Source organism: Caretta caretta, chromosome 9 (assembly GCF_965140235.1).
Source record: "Caretta caretta isolate rCarCar2 chromosome 9, rCarCar1.hap1, whole genome shotgun sequence".
Classification (NCBI taxonomy): Eukaryota; Metazoa; Chordata; order Testudines; family Cheloniidae; genus Caretta; species Caretta caretta.
Window position 1 is genome coordinate 49,246,184 of NC_134214.1, and position 15,763 is coordinate 49,261,946.

Here is a 15,763-nt window from a genome sequence, read left to right on the forward strand (position 1 = left end):
AAGAGATCAGCATTGACAGGTCCACCCTCGGCACTGAGTGCATCAAAGCAACCCTCATCAGAGCATTCCTCCATAAATAGCCATGAGTACTGACAAGTCAGCACCGGCACTCCTTGACAGCACTGAGCAAATCAATTGTACTTCAGGAGTTATGTTTCTTGAGGGATCTTATTGTCACAGAGTAACCAGAGTCCTGCTACTTGGTACCGGAGCCCCAGTACCAAGCACATCTAGATCACTGGAATCAACAGCGCCACTGGGCCATTTACCCACAGCATCCCAGTCAGCTCCACCCTTCTCCAGCAGGGAGTCATACAGTGACCAGGATGACCATCTCTCCCTGGCCTCACACCATGGATCACCATTGCAACATCAGGGACCTTGAATATTCTGCACACTCCTCCTCTTCCAGAATTGCCTTCCCAATTAACAAGGCACTTCTGGACCCTGCCAAGATGATCTGGTAGATACCGGCGTCCACTGCACCAATGTGCAAAAGAGCCGACAAGAAGTATTACATTCCTCCTAAGGAGGCAGACTTCCTCTTTACGCACCGTCAACGTAACTCTATAGTAGCAGATGCGGTTAATGCACGAGGAAAGCAACATCATGCCAAATCAATCCCATATGATAGAGATTGGAAGAGGACCTTTTGTAGGGGGGATTGTTGGGGGGGATTGCCCAGTTCCCCTGGTTTCAAAACGTGCCTTTCCTGCAAGGAGGCAATCACAATAATGGACAGACACTCTCATTACATCTGGTTCCTTGGAGAGAGATACATTAGCTAGACCTCTTTGGGAGGAAGGCATACTCTTTGGCGACATTATGATTCAGGGTCACAAACTACCAAGCCATAATGGCTAAATATGACTACATAAAATAAGGGAAACTCAACATGTTTATTGACCACTTCTCAGAGGCACAAAAGGGACAATTTCAGGCCATCGTCAAAGAGGGCGAGTTAGCAGCCAGAACAGTGCTGCAATCCACACTGGACACCACAGACACAGTGGCCCACTGAGTCTCGACCGCAGTGGTAATGAGGTGGGCATCCTGGTTACACCTCTCAGGATTGCCCAAGGAAGTGCAGATGACACTCAAGGATCTCCTGTTCAAAGGGCCCAAACTTTTCACCGGTAAGACTGATGCATCTTTCCACACCTTAACTTAAAGGACTCCAGGGCCACACTACGCTCCCTGGGAATCTCACATAAGGACCGACGAGGAAATACGGCTCACAACCACCTCACAGATCCCGACCACCCCAGTTCCTCTAATCACAACAGTGTTATGGCTCACAGCATAAGAGACCCAGGATGCAAAAGTGAAAGCTGTCATCCTCCCATCCTCAATCTCTCAACCCTCATTCTCTAAGCATCAGTTTAGTATCATACCTTATGCAGCTGGCAGTATTTTCTCCAATTCCTCACCTTTGGCCCATTCCTCACCTCACCAAAACGACAGCGGACCCTTCACCCCAACTTAAGGATCCTCCAACTCCAGGCTTGTCGTCGTCTTGGTTCCAACACTTAGAGAGCAAATACTCTGAGGAGATGAAAAAGGTGTTACTACATAGCATGAAATCTACCACTTGTCGTACTTACCTGCGAAAATGGAAATGATTCCAAATTTGGTGCGATTCCAAACAAGTGGACCCAACATTTTCCTCCATCCCTTCAATTCTGAGTTGCATTGTAGACCTCAAAAGGTCTGGACTCTCTCTTCTTAGTTCACTTAAAGTATATTTAGTGGCCTTCCACCATCCAGTGGACAGCTGTTCAGTATTTGCCTACCGAATGACATGTAGATTCCTTACGGGCATGGGAAACTTCTTCCCACGTGTCAGACCGTCCACCCCAACCTAGGACCTCAGTCTAGTTCTGAGAACATTGACTAAACCGCCCTTCAAGCCTATGGCTTCTTGCTCTGTTATACCTGTCCATGAAGACAGCATTTTTAGTGGCCATTACCTCAGCATGAAGGATAGGGGAAATAGTGGGGTTGATGGCACATCTGCTGTTCACGGTTTTCTTTGAAGACTGTCACCTTGAGGCTACACCCCAAGTTCCTCTCCACCCCAGTAGCCTACTCCTTTCATGTGAATCAGCTAATCCACCTTCCTGTTTTTTTTTTGTTTTTTTTTTTTTTTCAAAAACTACATTGTGATAACAGGGAGGCGATACTACATATGCTGGATGTTAGGAGACCCCTAGCATTTTGCTTGGACAGGACTAAGGACTTTAGGAAGTCTCCTAAACTCTTCCTTTCATTTGCAGAAAGATCCAAGGGTTCTACAATATCAACTCAAAGATTCTTCAAATGGGTCTCTGGTTGCATTAGCCATTGTTACCATGCGTATAACCTGCAGCACTCCACAAGATCTGTTTATACATTGGCGGAGTTTTTTAAAGATGTCCCTATCTCAGAAATCTGCAGGGCAGCGACCTGGGCCTCTGGCCATGCTTTCATGGAATATTATACCATTACTCAAGACTCAATCTCTGATGCCATCTTCGGCTCTGAAGAACTATCATCAATAACAGAAGCCCCAGCACTCCATGGGGAATACTGCTGTGAGATCACCTACAATGGAGTACCCATAGGGACGCTACTCAAAGAAGAAGAGGAAGTTACTCAACTTGTGCAGTAACAATGGTTCTTTAAGATGTGTTGCTCTATGGATGCTCCACAACCGGCCTTCTCCCCTTTACTTCTGTGTCCTCGAGGAGGGGCTCTGCCCTTTGAGTAGAGAAGGAATTGAGGGTGGTTTGCCTACGCAGTGCTATGTAACCTTGAGATGGGCTGACCAGACACTGCTACCAAAATTCTCCGATTAGGGGAGCAAATACACCTAGAATGAAGCACCCATAGGGTGACACATCTCAAAGTACCATCTTTTCTGCACAAGGTGAGTAACTTCCTCTTGTTTTGCAGTGTAGCATAATGCAAGCTTTTTCTCAGAAGTAAACATAAGGAAGCAGTAATGTTTAAAAGTAGATTCATGGCTAGCTCCTACCAGGCAAACCACACTGGAGATGGCAGTGCAAATAAAATGATGAGTGGCAATTGTAAAATCAGTGTGATCACCAGTGCTAATGACCAGAGTATTCTCTCCTACTTGGTTTGTCCTCATCTGTGCATATGAGGCACTAAACTACACTTGGAGCTTGTTAGTTCTGATAGACCTTGACAGATGTTTGTGGTAATCTAAGAGTGAAATATGGCGATAGAATTGCTATGAAAATAAATATTGGATTTTTATTATGAATAAAATAGGATAAAAAAGCAAGAATGACATATCACAACACACAATACTGCATGATCCAGGTCAGAACTATTAGGCCATGTCTTACAGAACTATTAGACCATGTCTTAAGCTTACAGTGGCACACCTGTACTAATACAGCTGTCCCACTATAAGAGCGCTCGTGTAGCTGTGTTATGCCGACAGGAGAGAGCTCTCCGGTCGACGTAATAAAAACAGCTCAACAAGCGGTGGTAGCTGTATTGGCAGGAGAGCATCTCCCGCCAACAGCGTAATGCACCCAAGCGCTTATGCTGACAAAACTTATGTCGTTCAGAGTTGTGTTTTCTTTCACACCTCTGAGTGACAAAAGTTTTTCTGACATAAGTGCTAGTGTAGACTTGTCCTGTGTGTCCTCTTCGTATGACACACTTAAAAAATCTACAGTTGTACATAGTTAGTTTTACAGTTTTTACCATTTTTATTGTTTTTGTTGTAGTTTTTAATAGTTTGATAGTTTTAGAAGTAGGATTGGGGTTCCTATTTGGAGAGTTTTGTTCCCCATGAACACCCCTCCTCCCTGGACCCACATGTTGTTGGTACTGGACCATGCCATAATCCCCAGGCTTTACAATCTGTGCCTCCTGCCCCGCGTTCCTTCTCGAGTCAACGACGAACATCAACTCTGCCTCTTACTGCTTGGGAGAAGCCAACATTGCATCCAGGTGCAGTATCTGCTAGTCCTTCCCTAGCCATACCTGAGAAGGCCGGGCTCTCCGCTTCCAAAAGCACCTCCTGGAAGTCCTCATGAGGCCTCATTTGGACCCTGGCCGCGGAGACACCCCCATCTCCCCTCCGTACATCGGGCTGAGGCTGCCAGGAGTGCACCACCAACTATGGAGGCAGAGGCCAGCACTGGTGGTACCACCACTATGGACCCTGCACCGGGGACTAGTCAGGAGGTAAGAAAGCATGTACATAAGCATGGCGATAAGTTTTCCTCTAAGCCTAAGAAGGGAACGAACTCTAGTCATGGGGACAGAGCGTGCCCTAACACGCACAAACATTAAAAAAAGCTGTATAAATCGACAGATCCGCCAGTATTGAGTGCAGACCATACACAGTTAACATCAGCATCCCTGAGAGCCAGAGAGCCATCCAATCCAGGGAAAACCATTCTCCCATTCCAGTTCCAGGGACTGAAAAAGTGCCCTTGACTCCAGGGAGGTCATGAAAAGTGCCACAGCCCCAGGAAGTGTTTGTCCTGGGAAAGCCAAGGTCCTCACCCCTTCTGGGGCCCTGTACTTTCAGGGGGATCTCCGGCACCAGATATGAAGTATCTGAGGCACTCCTCACCTCTCGCTCCAACAGCGTACACATTTCCACCGGCTCTGACAGTGCAGCCGATGGTACTGAGTTTTCATTTTTGGAGGACTCGGATGAGAGTCAAGGACCGTCCATCCCATCCCATCCCACCACTATGAGGAGGCCTTCCACATCATGGCAGCATCCTCAACTCCAGCAGCCTCAGAGCCACTGGTTTCCCCTGCCATGGGGCCCTCCTCAGCACCTTCCGGAACCATTATGTTGGCCCTATGGGGATCCTGGCCCCAATACCCACCATTAGAACCTGCCTGTTCGATTAGGGAGGCTTCACCTATTTCACCGTCATGGGCGCCTTTGAGCTCGGAACCAGTAATGGGAGATGAGCCACTCAGTCCAGCTCAGACAGTATTGCTGGAACAGTTGAGATTCCTGTTGTCCTCTCCTGATGCAGCAGTGGCTTCAACAACCCCCAATCTTCTGATGACTACTACCAATTCCAGGATCTCTTGCATTAGAATGGCGGGTGAGCTTCAGATTCCTCTGGAGGAAATCCAAGACACTGAGCATAAGCTGCTGGATATACTTCACTCATCAGAGCCAACTAGAGTTGCTCTTCCAATCAACAATGCCATTCTTGAGCCAGCTCACACAGTTTGACATACAGTGGCCATATGTACATTTACCCCAAAGGAGGCAGAAAAAAAGATACTATGTACTAGCCAAGGGGTCTGAATTTCTGTTCTCACACCCAATTCACTTGTGGTCCAGGCAGCGATGGAACGGGCTAGGCAGCAGCATCCATGCTGCACCCATCTGACAGGGAGGGCAAGAGACTGGACCTTTTAGGCTACGAAGTCTTTTCTTGAGCCAGCCTTCAATTCAGGATTTCGAATTATCAGGCATTATTTGCCAAATATGATTTCCTGAATTACAGGAAATTGGAGGACTGTGTCAAGAAACTGCCACAACAGGACCAGGCCTGCTTTCAGGCAATAATTGAGATGGCGATGGTGATAGCAAAGACCTCATTCCAATCAGCAGCAGGTGCGGCAGATACTTCATTATGCGCAGTTGCCACTGGCATCATCATGAGGAGGGAGTCGTGACTCCATTCCTCTGGTTTTCCCAGGGAGGTGCAAAACATCACTGAAGACTTCCCTTTCAGTGCATCCCATCTTTTCAACCAGAAAATGGACAATTCCCTCCACACTCTCAAGGATTCAAGAGCTACACTCTGTTCCTTGGATATTGCACACCAGTGCCAAAACTAAGTTCTACTGCCACAGTCTGCACAGTGTTACAGAACCTTTCAGATTTTCCATCAACGGCCTTATGAATCACCAAGAAAGCATCAGAAGAAAACCACCGTCAGGCAAAGGGAGTAGATACTATTGTCTAATTGATGAGTTCAGTGGTTCCATAAGGGGAAATAAGGGTGGTTGTTTCTAAGGTAAATTCTCTTTTCATATGCAAAATTTAGAATGTTATCGATAAACCACAGCAAAACAGTAGCATTTACAAGTAATACAAAAGTTGTCCACCTTATGTTGTTTATGCACCATTAACTTTTTTCTCCAGATCATTGAGACTGAAAATATGATGGACCGAATTGTGAATGGTTTGTCTGAGTCTAGTATCAAGGTGCGGCTATCTGCAGTCAGGTATGAGCTTTCCTTATCTAATTAAAATAATTTTCAGAGTGTTAACTCTGCTTTTTTTTTTGGTCCTTGATTTGCTGTCCATCAAACACTAAAACTAACGTAAAGTAGTTTCTAGTCTCTGAAAATTCATTAGAGATGATAGTAAAATATTTCTTGGTGTTTGTTGTATTAATTATCATCAAATTCCTAGCTATATCTGTATGGAGAGAAACAGTGAAAGTATTTCACAGACTTCATTTCATTTTTCTTTGTAGATGTTTGCACAGTTTGTCCCGGTCTGTGCAGCAGCTACGGACGAGTTTCCAGGATCACGCCGTATGGAAACCCTTAATGAAGGTGAGATGAAAAATAGCAAGAATCACACACTTGGAAGTGGATGTGACCTGTTCATCAGTTACAGTGTCTTTTTGTAGAATCTTAATAGTTATCACCTTGACATCTGATATGTGTGATCTGTTCTGGAGGCTCACAAATCAGCAAAAGCCCAGTAACAACAAACAGTGTCGTTGCCTGCACTTTCTCTTTTGAAATGTAACACAATCTATTACAAAATAAGACAGGCACTGAGAGCCATATTGCCCCTAGCCCTTACTCAGCAACATAGGAAAGGGCTCCCCTCTGCTCCTCTGCTTAGCCTATAACTGGCAACTGAGGTTGAGGCTGCAGCTGTTTTGTGGAGGGGATATTGATCCTACATTCCACCTGCAATACTTTCCCAGGGAGTGGGATGCTGGAAGAGGCAGGGCCATGATGTGGGTAGAGCATTCCTCTTCAGCCTAATGCAAAATCTCTCATATTGCATTGTTACATGCACTGCAGTTTATTGAACGACTGAGTGGTTGTAAAGAGTGGGTTGTACTGAATTAGTGAAAAAGGACAGAGGAAGACTAATTGCACTGCACATACTACTCTATCTATGGGAAAATGGCAGCTTCTGGAGGAGAGAATGGGCAAACCAACCAGAAACAGTGTGCAAGGCTAAGAGATTTTGTTCCTGTGATTTGCCTAGTTAAGCATAGAACAAAAGAGCAGATGTGCTGGAACAGGAGAGAGAGAGAATGAGGAAGCTGTGAGGCACTCTGTGCAGAGTGTTTCCTGTTTCTGCAGTTCCCCATTTGCCCTCAAGTATGCAGCGTGGCTAAGCTTATTGCATAGAAGCCAATGTTGTTATACTGAATAGCTGACACCTCCATGAAAACCTGTTCAGTCACAGCTTTGATCAAAAAAGCAAATAAGATGATATGTTACCTGAAGAAACAGAGTACAGCGTTTCTGTAATACTACTAATAGATAATAATGAAAATATTATAATGTTGTTTTGTAAATCAGCGGTATAACCATACCTAGACAGTGTGTTCAGTTCTGGGCACTTGACCTCAAAAATCATATAGCAAAAATAGGAAAGGTACAGAGAAGGGCAACAAAAATGAGTAGACAAATAGAAAGATTAGGGCCATATAACTTAGAGAGTTGATGAATTAGTGATGACATGGTGGAGGTATATAAAATAATGAATAATGTAAAAAGGTCAGCCAAAAATTCCCGTTTACGATTTTTCATATTACTAGAACAAGGAGACATTCAATGAAATTAAAAGGCAGCAAATTTTAAACTGAAAAAGGGAAATTATCCTGTGGAACTCATTGCAAATCCTGAGTTTAACAGGATCCACAGCTAAATTAGACTGGATAAAAATGTGTAAAGGATATAAACTCCCCTGTTTCATGATATAAGCCAGGCAAGCGTGTCAGCAACCTTAGCTTCAACACATCTTCAGAGATTGAAGTGGTACAGAATCAAGAAGAGCCAGGAACTCTGACAACAAGGTACATAAGGGCTTGGAGAATGCAGGCCTCTGTAAAAGGCAGCAAGAGTACTGCCATTCTGAGAACTACCCCGGCTTTCGTTCACAAGTGAAACAGCACAAGTGTGTCAGATCCGAAGGGGTTTCTGGACTAAGAGATGACTCTCAACCAGTCTGTTTGATGCTTCAGCAGTGAGTGCTGGTTCTTAGAATCCTTTCTCTTGCTGCTGACTGTGCCACCAAATTAGGGTGTGTTGGTTTAATTGTGGATGACATTTGACCCTGACTTGGGATGGGTGACTTCTGTGGAGCAAAGTTGGACTTCTTTGCCCATTACCCCCTCAAGTTTCAGTAGTCCTGGGTGCCTGGACAGTCTTGGGTCTTAGTTTTTGGGTTTGCCATCAGTGGAGTTTGCAAGGAGTCTCAGGGAGTCTCAGATTCAAGACTATTCCTTTGTAGGTCCTTATCGTCCAAGCCTATAGTTGGGGTCTCTCTTGTACTCCATTAAGGTTACCTGCAGACCGGATTTATCTGCCTTGGGCATCTCTAGAATCTGGATACCTCATAGGACAACCACCTTTTCTTTATGAATTCTGAACTTCTTGGCCATATTGACCTCTAGTTTCCACAATTTTATGAGTCAGCCTTCTAACCTTCTACCCTGTCACTGGAGAAGGATCTGTTCTGGGTCTGGTGTTGTTTAACATCTTTATTAATTACCTGGATGTAGGAATAGAGAGCATAGTGATCAAATTTGCAGATGACACAAAGCTAGGGGGACTTGCCAACACTTTGGAGGATAGAGCTAAAATTCAAAGGAATCTTGATGAATTGGAGAACTGGGCTATCGACAACAAAATGAAATTCAACAAAGACAAATGTAAGGTGCTACATTTAGGGAACAAAAACCAAATGTGCAAATACCGAATGGGGGATAACTAGCTTTGCAGCAGCACTGAGAAGGATCTGGGAGTTGTGGTGGATCACAACCTCAACATGAGTCAACAATGCAATGCTGTTGCAAAAAAAAAAAAAAAAGTGCAATTGTGGGTTACATAAACAGAGGCATACCATGCAAGTCATGGGAGATGATAATACCACTCTGCTCAGCGCTGATTAGGCCTCAGCTGGAGTACTGTGTCCAATTTTGGTCACTGCTATATGAAAAGAATGTAGAGAAACTGGAAAGGATCCAGAGGCGAGAGACAAAAATTATCAAAGGTTTGGAATGTATGTCGTATGAGCAAAGGCTGGAGGAATTGGGTATGTTTAGTTTGGAAAAGAGGAGATTCAGGAGGGACATGATAGTGGTCTTCAAATACTTGAAAGGCTGCCATAAAATAGATGGAGAAAAATTGTTCTCTTGCCACAAAGGGCAGGAAAAGAGGCAATGGGTTCAAACTACAGCTTAGCAGATTTAGATTAAATCTCTGGAAATACTTCATACTGTAACTGTAAGAACAGTAGGACAATGGAACAAACTGTCTAGGGAAGTCATGGAATCTCCTTCACTTGAGATTTTCAAAAAGAGGCCAGATAGCCATCTGTCTTGGATGGTTTAGACACAACAAATCCTGCATCTTGGCTGGTGGTTAGACTAGATGACCCTTGTGGTCCCTTCAAACCCTATGGTTCTATGCCTTGGTCTACACTAATGGGGGGTGGGGTTGACCTAAGATACGCGAATAGCGTAGCTGAAGTCAGCGTATCTTAGGTTAACTTACCTGGCTATGAGGACGGCGGTGAGTCGACCGCTGCCGCTCCCCCGTCGACTCCGCTTCCGCCTTTCAACAAGATGTGATAAATCGATCCCCAATAGATCGATCGCTACCCGCCCTATGATTCTATGTGACTATCAACTCTTTTCCTCTTTTTAGGTGAAGACAGCAGTTTGATATTTCTGAACAATGGCAGGAGAACGTGGCCATCCATTCCAAAAAAGCCTTCTTGAGCCAGTCTATGATCTCTGGCTCAGCCTTGTACCCATCCCTGTTCAAAAGGGAATATAAAATGTATCCATATCTTCAAAATGGATCTGACTTCTTTTATGAGCATTCTGCTCTTGGTTGCTTATTGTATTTGTGACCACAGAAAGAGCCAGACCAGAGAGAGCTGCCCAGTCCATTGATCAGCAGAAAAATCTTAGGGATGGATTTGCTTGGTAGGAAGGAATGTCAGCAATATTGTAATTAGGAAGTTCATGTTTTCAAGCATTTCTCCATTACCAAGCATTGGCTGTCCTTTAGGAACTGTGTCAAGGCAAATTCATTTCAGTAGCTTTAGCGGTACATTGTCTTAAACCTACTTTTGGTTGACTTTCCTGTAACAATTCTGCCTTTCTGTCCTCTCATTATATAAATTATACCCACTTACATCAGTAAGTTACACCACATTTTACATCACCTCTGACTTTGATCCTTGCCTTTCAGTTAGTGGCTCACTAGTTCCCCCAGAAAAGAGAAGCTGCTTACTTTTAAACAATTGAGTATAGTTATTCAGTCAGCTTGAAAAGCATGATTTATAAGGAAAATATTTCTGGCTAGTGCTAAATAAATGTACAGTCCTTCTGTCAAACATAAGAGGTCCTTCTCTCTCTGTGGGCATGCTCTCACAACGACATGTGAGGAACTGAGGCCCACAGAAGGATGCCATTGGATTTATATCTGTCCTTTTGGCCTTATTCTCTACTGCCCTATACTTTACTTACAATGTGTGTATAAATGACTATCCAAGGTGCCAGGCAGTGGAGAATCGGGCGCTTTTTTAACATTTTGTTGGCAGCTAATAGGGAAAACTTACTAGATCTTTTATCCTACATCTCCTTTCCACAATGCAAAGTGTGGAACTATCCCCCAGTATATAACTGTTGTAATGTAGGGAAAAAGAATTTAAATCTCAAAATAGTTATAAAAATGAAAAAAGACTTGAACAAGTCTTCCTTAAGATGACTGGCTGAAGGTATTACAGCTGTATAGGGGGGAGAAGAGGGGTCTACAAAGGGAACTTAGTTTAAAGTTTTGTATAAAAAGGGATCACAAGTTCATTGGTGACAGCAGCAACAGGAGAGAAAACCAACTACTGTAAGAATAGTAATAATAAAGGTCAGGTTTAAAAAATGGAATAATTTTTTTGTTGGAGGCAAACGGTTAGAAATTTCGTGGCGGAATCTAATTTAGTGGGATTCAAGAACAAAAGATAGAGAACAGATGTCGGCAGTATCTTTGGAAATGGGATTTGAGGCTCATACTAGTTTTTGCTCATGCATAGGACTACACCACACACACAATTAGGGCTTAGGAAGGAATTATTATCCACAAGGTAAAAAGTATAAAAAAAGGATTTTTTTTTTTTGTTTTCCGTTCTCTTATGCATTGAACAGGGATCTTTCAATAGCAAGTGGAGTCTATTCCCTGCCACAGCAGAAGGGTGGGCATTGGACTGTACTGTCATCTTCATCTTCTTCTTCTTCTTAAATAAAGTATCCTGTATTGCCATATCTGTAAGCAGTAACAGATCACGAACAGAGAGCTTGGTGCATCTTGATCTCTCCTCTTCCCTGCCTGTGGCACACAATAGTTTAGTTTCCCGTAATATTTTGGTCTAATTCTGGTGGTTGGCTTGTTTTGGGCATGGATAGGCAGTGTTTAGTGGCTTGTGATATACAAGAGGTCAGAATAGATAACCTGGTGGTTCCTTCTGGCCTTAAACTCTGACTCAGTAAATCCCAATTAAAACCACTTTATTCTCCTTTGAGTATATATCAGGGGTGGCCAACCTGTAGCTCCAGAGCCACATGCGGCTCTTCAGAAGTTAATATGTGGCTCCTTGTATAGGTACCGACTCCGGGGCTGGAGCTACAGGCGCCAACTTTCCAATATGCCAGGGGGTGCTCACTGCTCAACCCCTGGCTCTGCCACAGGCCCTGGCTCCATTCTACCCCTTCCCACCCTCTCCTCTGAGCCTGCCATGCTCTTGCTCCTCCCCACCCCCTCTACTCCCCAAGCCTCCTGCACACCACAAAACAGCTGATCGGGAGGTGTGGGGAGTAAGGGGGAGGTGTGGGGAGTGGGGAGCTGATGCAGGAGCTGCTGATGTATTACTGTGGCTCTTTGGCAATATAGATTGGTAAATTCTGGCTCCTTCTCAGGCTCAGGTTGGCCACCCCTGGTATATATATCCTTATAGGAGCTCCACTATAGGATGTGTGTGCATCTGTGTGCTCTTGACTGGAGATTGTAATCCCAGCTACTTGGGAGGCTAAGGCTGATGGATCACTTGAGCTTAGGGGTTCTGGGCTGCAAAGTGCTATCCAGTCTGGTGCTACTGACAGCCTGGCCAGCGGGTGGCTGAAGGAATGGCTAGACCAATAAGAAAGACATGTTGTGATTGGCACTTTTCCTGTGAGGGCTGATGGACCGATCAGACAAGGTGACGGTTACTTGAGTTTTTTGAGATGTTTTGTCCCTGTGGGTGCTCTATCCCCTACCCTTCTTTCCCTCTGCTGTGGAGTCTTTGGCTTTGTAGTCTCTGGCTTCCCGGGTGAGAAGGAAATGAGTGCAGCAAAGTTCACACCTACTTATATGCCCTCGTATCTAAGCACAAGATGCTTAGCTGTAATACATCAGACACTGTTTTCACAGTCTCCAGTCAAGAATGCTCAAGTGCATCCTCATCCTATGGTGGAGCACCCATAGGGACAAAACCTCTTGAAGAACTCAAGGTATTGTACGGGTAAGTAACTTCTTATCCCACATCCAAGAATGAAAAAGTGGTTTTGGGCATTCTTACTTTTATAACAGTTAAATGTAAAAGCACAATGATTTAAGGAAACACACTTAAGGATTGTTCAAGCAAGCTGATTCTGTAGCACTCTGTAATCACAGTTAATTATATAGGGGTAGATAGTTGCAGTTTGCACAAAGCCCTTTATAGGAGGCTGTTCAGAGTTGCCATTACCCCAAGGGAGAACATGTATCTCCAATGACTCATTCCCTCCTGGGCTGCTCAGTGCATTGAAGAGATGCATTTTGTGCACCATTCATAGTGTAAGATAGTGTAGATTGCTGCCCTTGGTGTGCCAGCTCTGTAGTCCACTGAAAAGGAAGAAGTGAGACTCTTTCAAAATAATTTGCTCCACAGAGGAACAGCTGTTATGGCCCATGTAAGATCAGAACATGTAAGTGGTGGGGAAGACTATCAACTGCTCCACCTCACCTTCACATAGGCGTCAGTACCATGCAGATCACAATGCCTGAAGGTCTTTTTGTTCAAAAACTGCTCTACTTCAACAGGATGACTGTGGAAGTGAATTCTCAAATCCCAGCATAACCCTTCATTGCAGTACAAGGGCACTGAGGCTCATCTGGTGGCTCTTGCTAAGCAAAACCGTAACTTTGTTTAAAAGTGATCTTAGTCTTGTTCATAACAATTAATGGAGCTCCCCACTCTACTCCTTATGCCCTTAGGTTTTACAGAATGCTCCAGATGAAGTCCTGGTGGTAGCATCTTCCACATTATGCAACCTTCTCCTTGAATTCTCCCCAAGCAAAGAGGTTGGTATTCACCTATCATTTCCTCTTATTGCTTGTTTAGTAGAACTGTGTGTTACAACAATGACTTTTGAGTAAACAAAGAAGTTTTTTAATCACTATCAGGTGATTATACGGTAGCTGTAATGTTTGGATATGGGCTTCTCTTCCCCAAGAGATCTCATCGTGTTTAGACTTCATCATGAGGAGCAGAATTAGCTAAAAAAAGCTGACCACAACTAACTGGTCAGTATAGACAATGACAAATAGTGCTCAGCGTCATGTCAACGGGCTGTGCTTATAGCCTTGCCTACAGTGACCAGTCAGCCAGGAATACTGTGGTGTCAGCTAACTCCACTTCTCATAACATCTAAATGTGATCAGATCTCCTGGTGAAGACAAGCCCTTTGATGGAGACTCTCTCTCGATAAAAAAATGTACACGCTGTTTATGCAAATGTGTCTTTACTTAGACATGATTTGCCAGAATAAAAGGAGAGACTGTTTTGAAATTCCTTCATATAGCTATGAAATATATTATTTTATATTGGCACTCCACTTGATACCGGCTGCCAACTAGACATGGAGCCATTGATCACTACCCGTTGAGCCCGACAATCTAGCCAGCTTTCTACCCACCTTATAGTGCATTCATCCAGCCCATACTTCCTTAACTTGCTGACAAGAATACTGTGGGAGACCGTGTCAAAAGCTTTGCTAAAGTCAAGAAACAATACATCCACTGCTTTCCCTTCATCCACAGAACCAGTAATCTCATCATAGAAAGCAATTAGATTAGTCAGGCCATGACCTTCCCTTGGTGAATCCATGCTGGCTGTTCCTGATCACTTTCCTCTCATGCAAGTGCTTCAGGATTGATTCTTTGAGGACCTGCTCCATGATTTTTCCAGGGACTGAAGTGAGGCTGACTGGCCTGTAGTTCCCAGGATCCTCCTTCTTCCCTTTTTTAAAGATTGGCACTACATTAGCCTTTTTCCAGTCATCCGGGACTTCCCCGGTTCGCCACGAGTTTTCAAAGATAATGGCCAATGGCTCTGCAATCACAGCCGCCAATTCTTTCAGCACTCTCGGATGCAACTCGTCCGGCCCCATGGACTTGTGCACGTCCAGCTTTTCTAAATAGTCCCTAACCACCTCTATCTCCACAGAGGGCTGGCCATCTCTTCCCCATTTTGTGATGCCCAGCGCAGCAGTCTGGGAGATTACCTTGTTCGTGAAGACAGAGGCAAAAAAAGCATTGAGTACATTAGCTTTTTCCACATCCTCTGTCACTAGGTTGCCTCCATCATTCAGTAAGGGGCTCACACTTTCCTTGGCTTTCTTCTTGTTGCCAACATACCTGAAGAAACCCTTCTTGTTACTCTTAACATCTCTGGCTAGCTGCAGCTCCAGGTGCGATTTGGCCCTCCTGATATCATTCCTACATGCCCGAGCAATATTTTTATACTCTTCCCTGGTCATATGTCCAACCTTCCACTTCTTGTAAGCTTCTTTTTTATGTTTAAGATCCGCTAGGATTTCACCATTAAGCCAAGCTGGTCGCCTGCCATATTTACTATTCTTTCGACTCATCGGGATGGTTTGTCCCTGTAACCTCAACAGGGATTCCTTGAAATACAGCCAGCTCTCCTGGACTCCTTTCCCCTTCAAGTTAGTCCCCCAGGGGATCCTGGCCATCCGTTCCCTGAGGGAGTCGAAGTCTGCTTTCCTGAAGTCCAGGGTCCGTATCCTGCTGCTTACCTTTCTTCCCTGCGTCAGGATCCTGAACTCAACCAACTCATGGTCACTGCCTCCCAGATTCCCATCCACTTTTGCTTCCCCCACTAATTCTTCCCGGTTTGTGAGCAGCAGGTCAAGAAAAGCGCCCCCCCTAGTTGGCTCCTCTAGCACTTGCACCAGGAAATTGTCCCCTACGCTTTCCAAAAACTTCCTGGATTATCTATGCACCACTGTATTGCTCTCCCAGCAGATATCATGAAAATTAAAGTCACACATGAGAATCAGGGCATGCGATCTAGTAGCTTCCGTGAGCTGCCGGAAGAAAGCCTCATCTACCTCATCCCCCTGGTCCGGTGGTCTATAGCAGACTCCCACCACTACATCACTCTTGTTGCACACACTTCTAAACTTAATCCAGAGACACTCAGGTTTTTCTGCAGTTTCGTACCAGAGCTCTGAGC

At 44.5% G+C, this 15,763-nt stretch overlaps 1 protein-coding gene across 10 annotated transcripts in view; it reads left to right on the forward strand.

Annotated features, from left to right (window-relative positions):
- The window catches only part of ARMC8 (armadillo repeat containing 8), a 184,486-nt gene that overhangs the window by 139,866 nt on the left and 28,857 nt on the right, over positions 1-15,763 (forward strand). For all 10 annotated transcript variants that reach the window (XM_048862922.2, XM_048862926.2, XM_048862928.2 and 7 more), the window contains 3 exons: positions 6,149-6,231; positions 6,486-6,567; positions 13,501-13,587. In XM_048862922.2, coding sequence (XP_048718879.1) covers positions 6,149-6,231; positions 6,486-6,567; positions 13,501-13,587 — 252 coding nt within the window. The remainder of the gene's footprint in view (positions 1-6,148; positions 6,232-6,485; positions 6,568-13,500; positions 13,588-15,763) is intronic.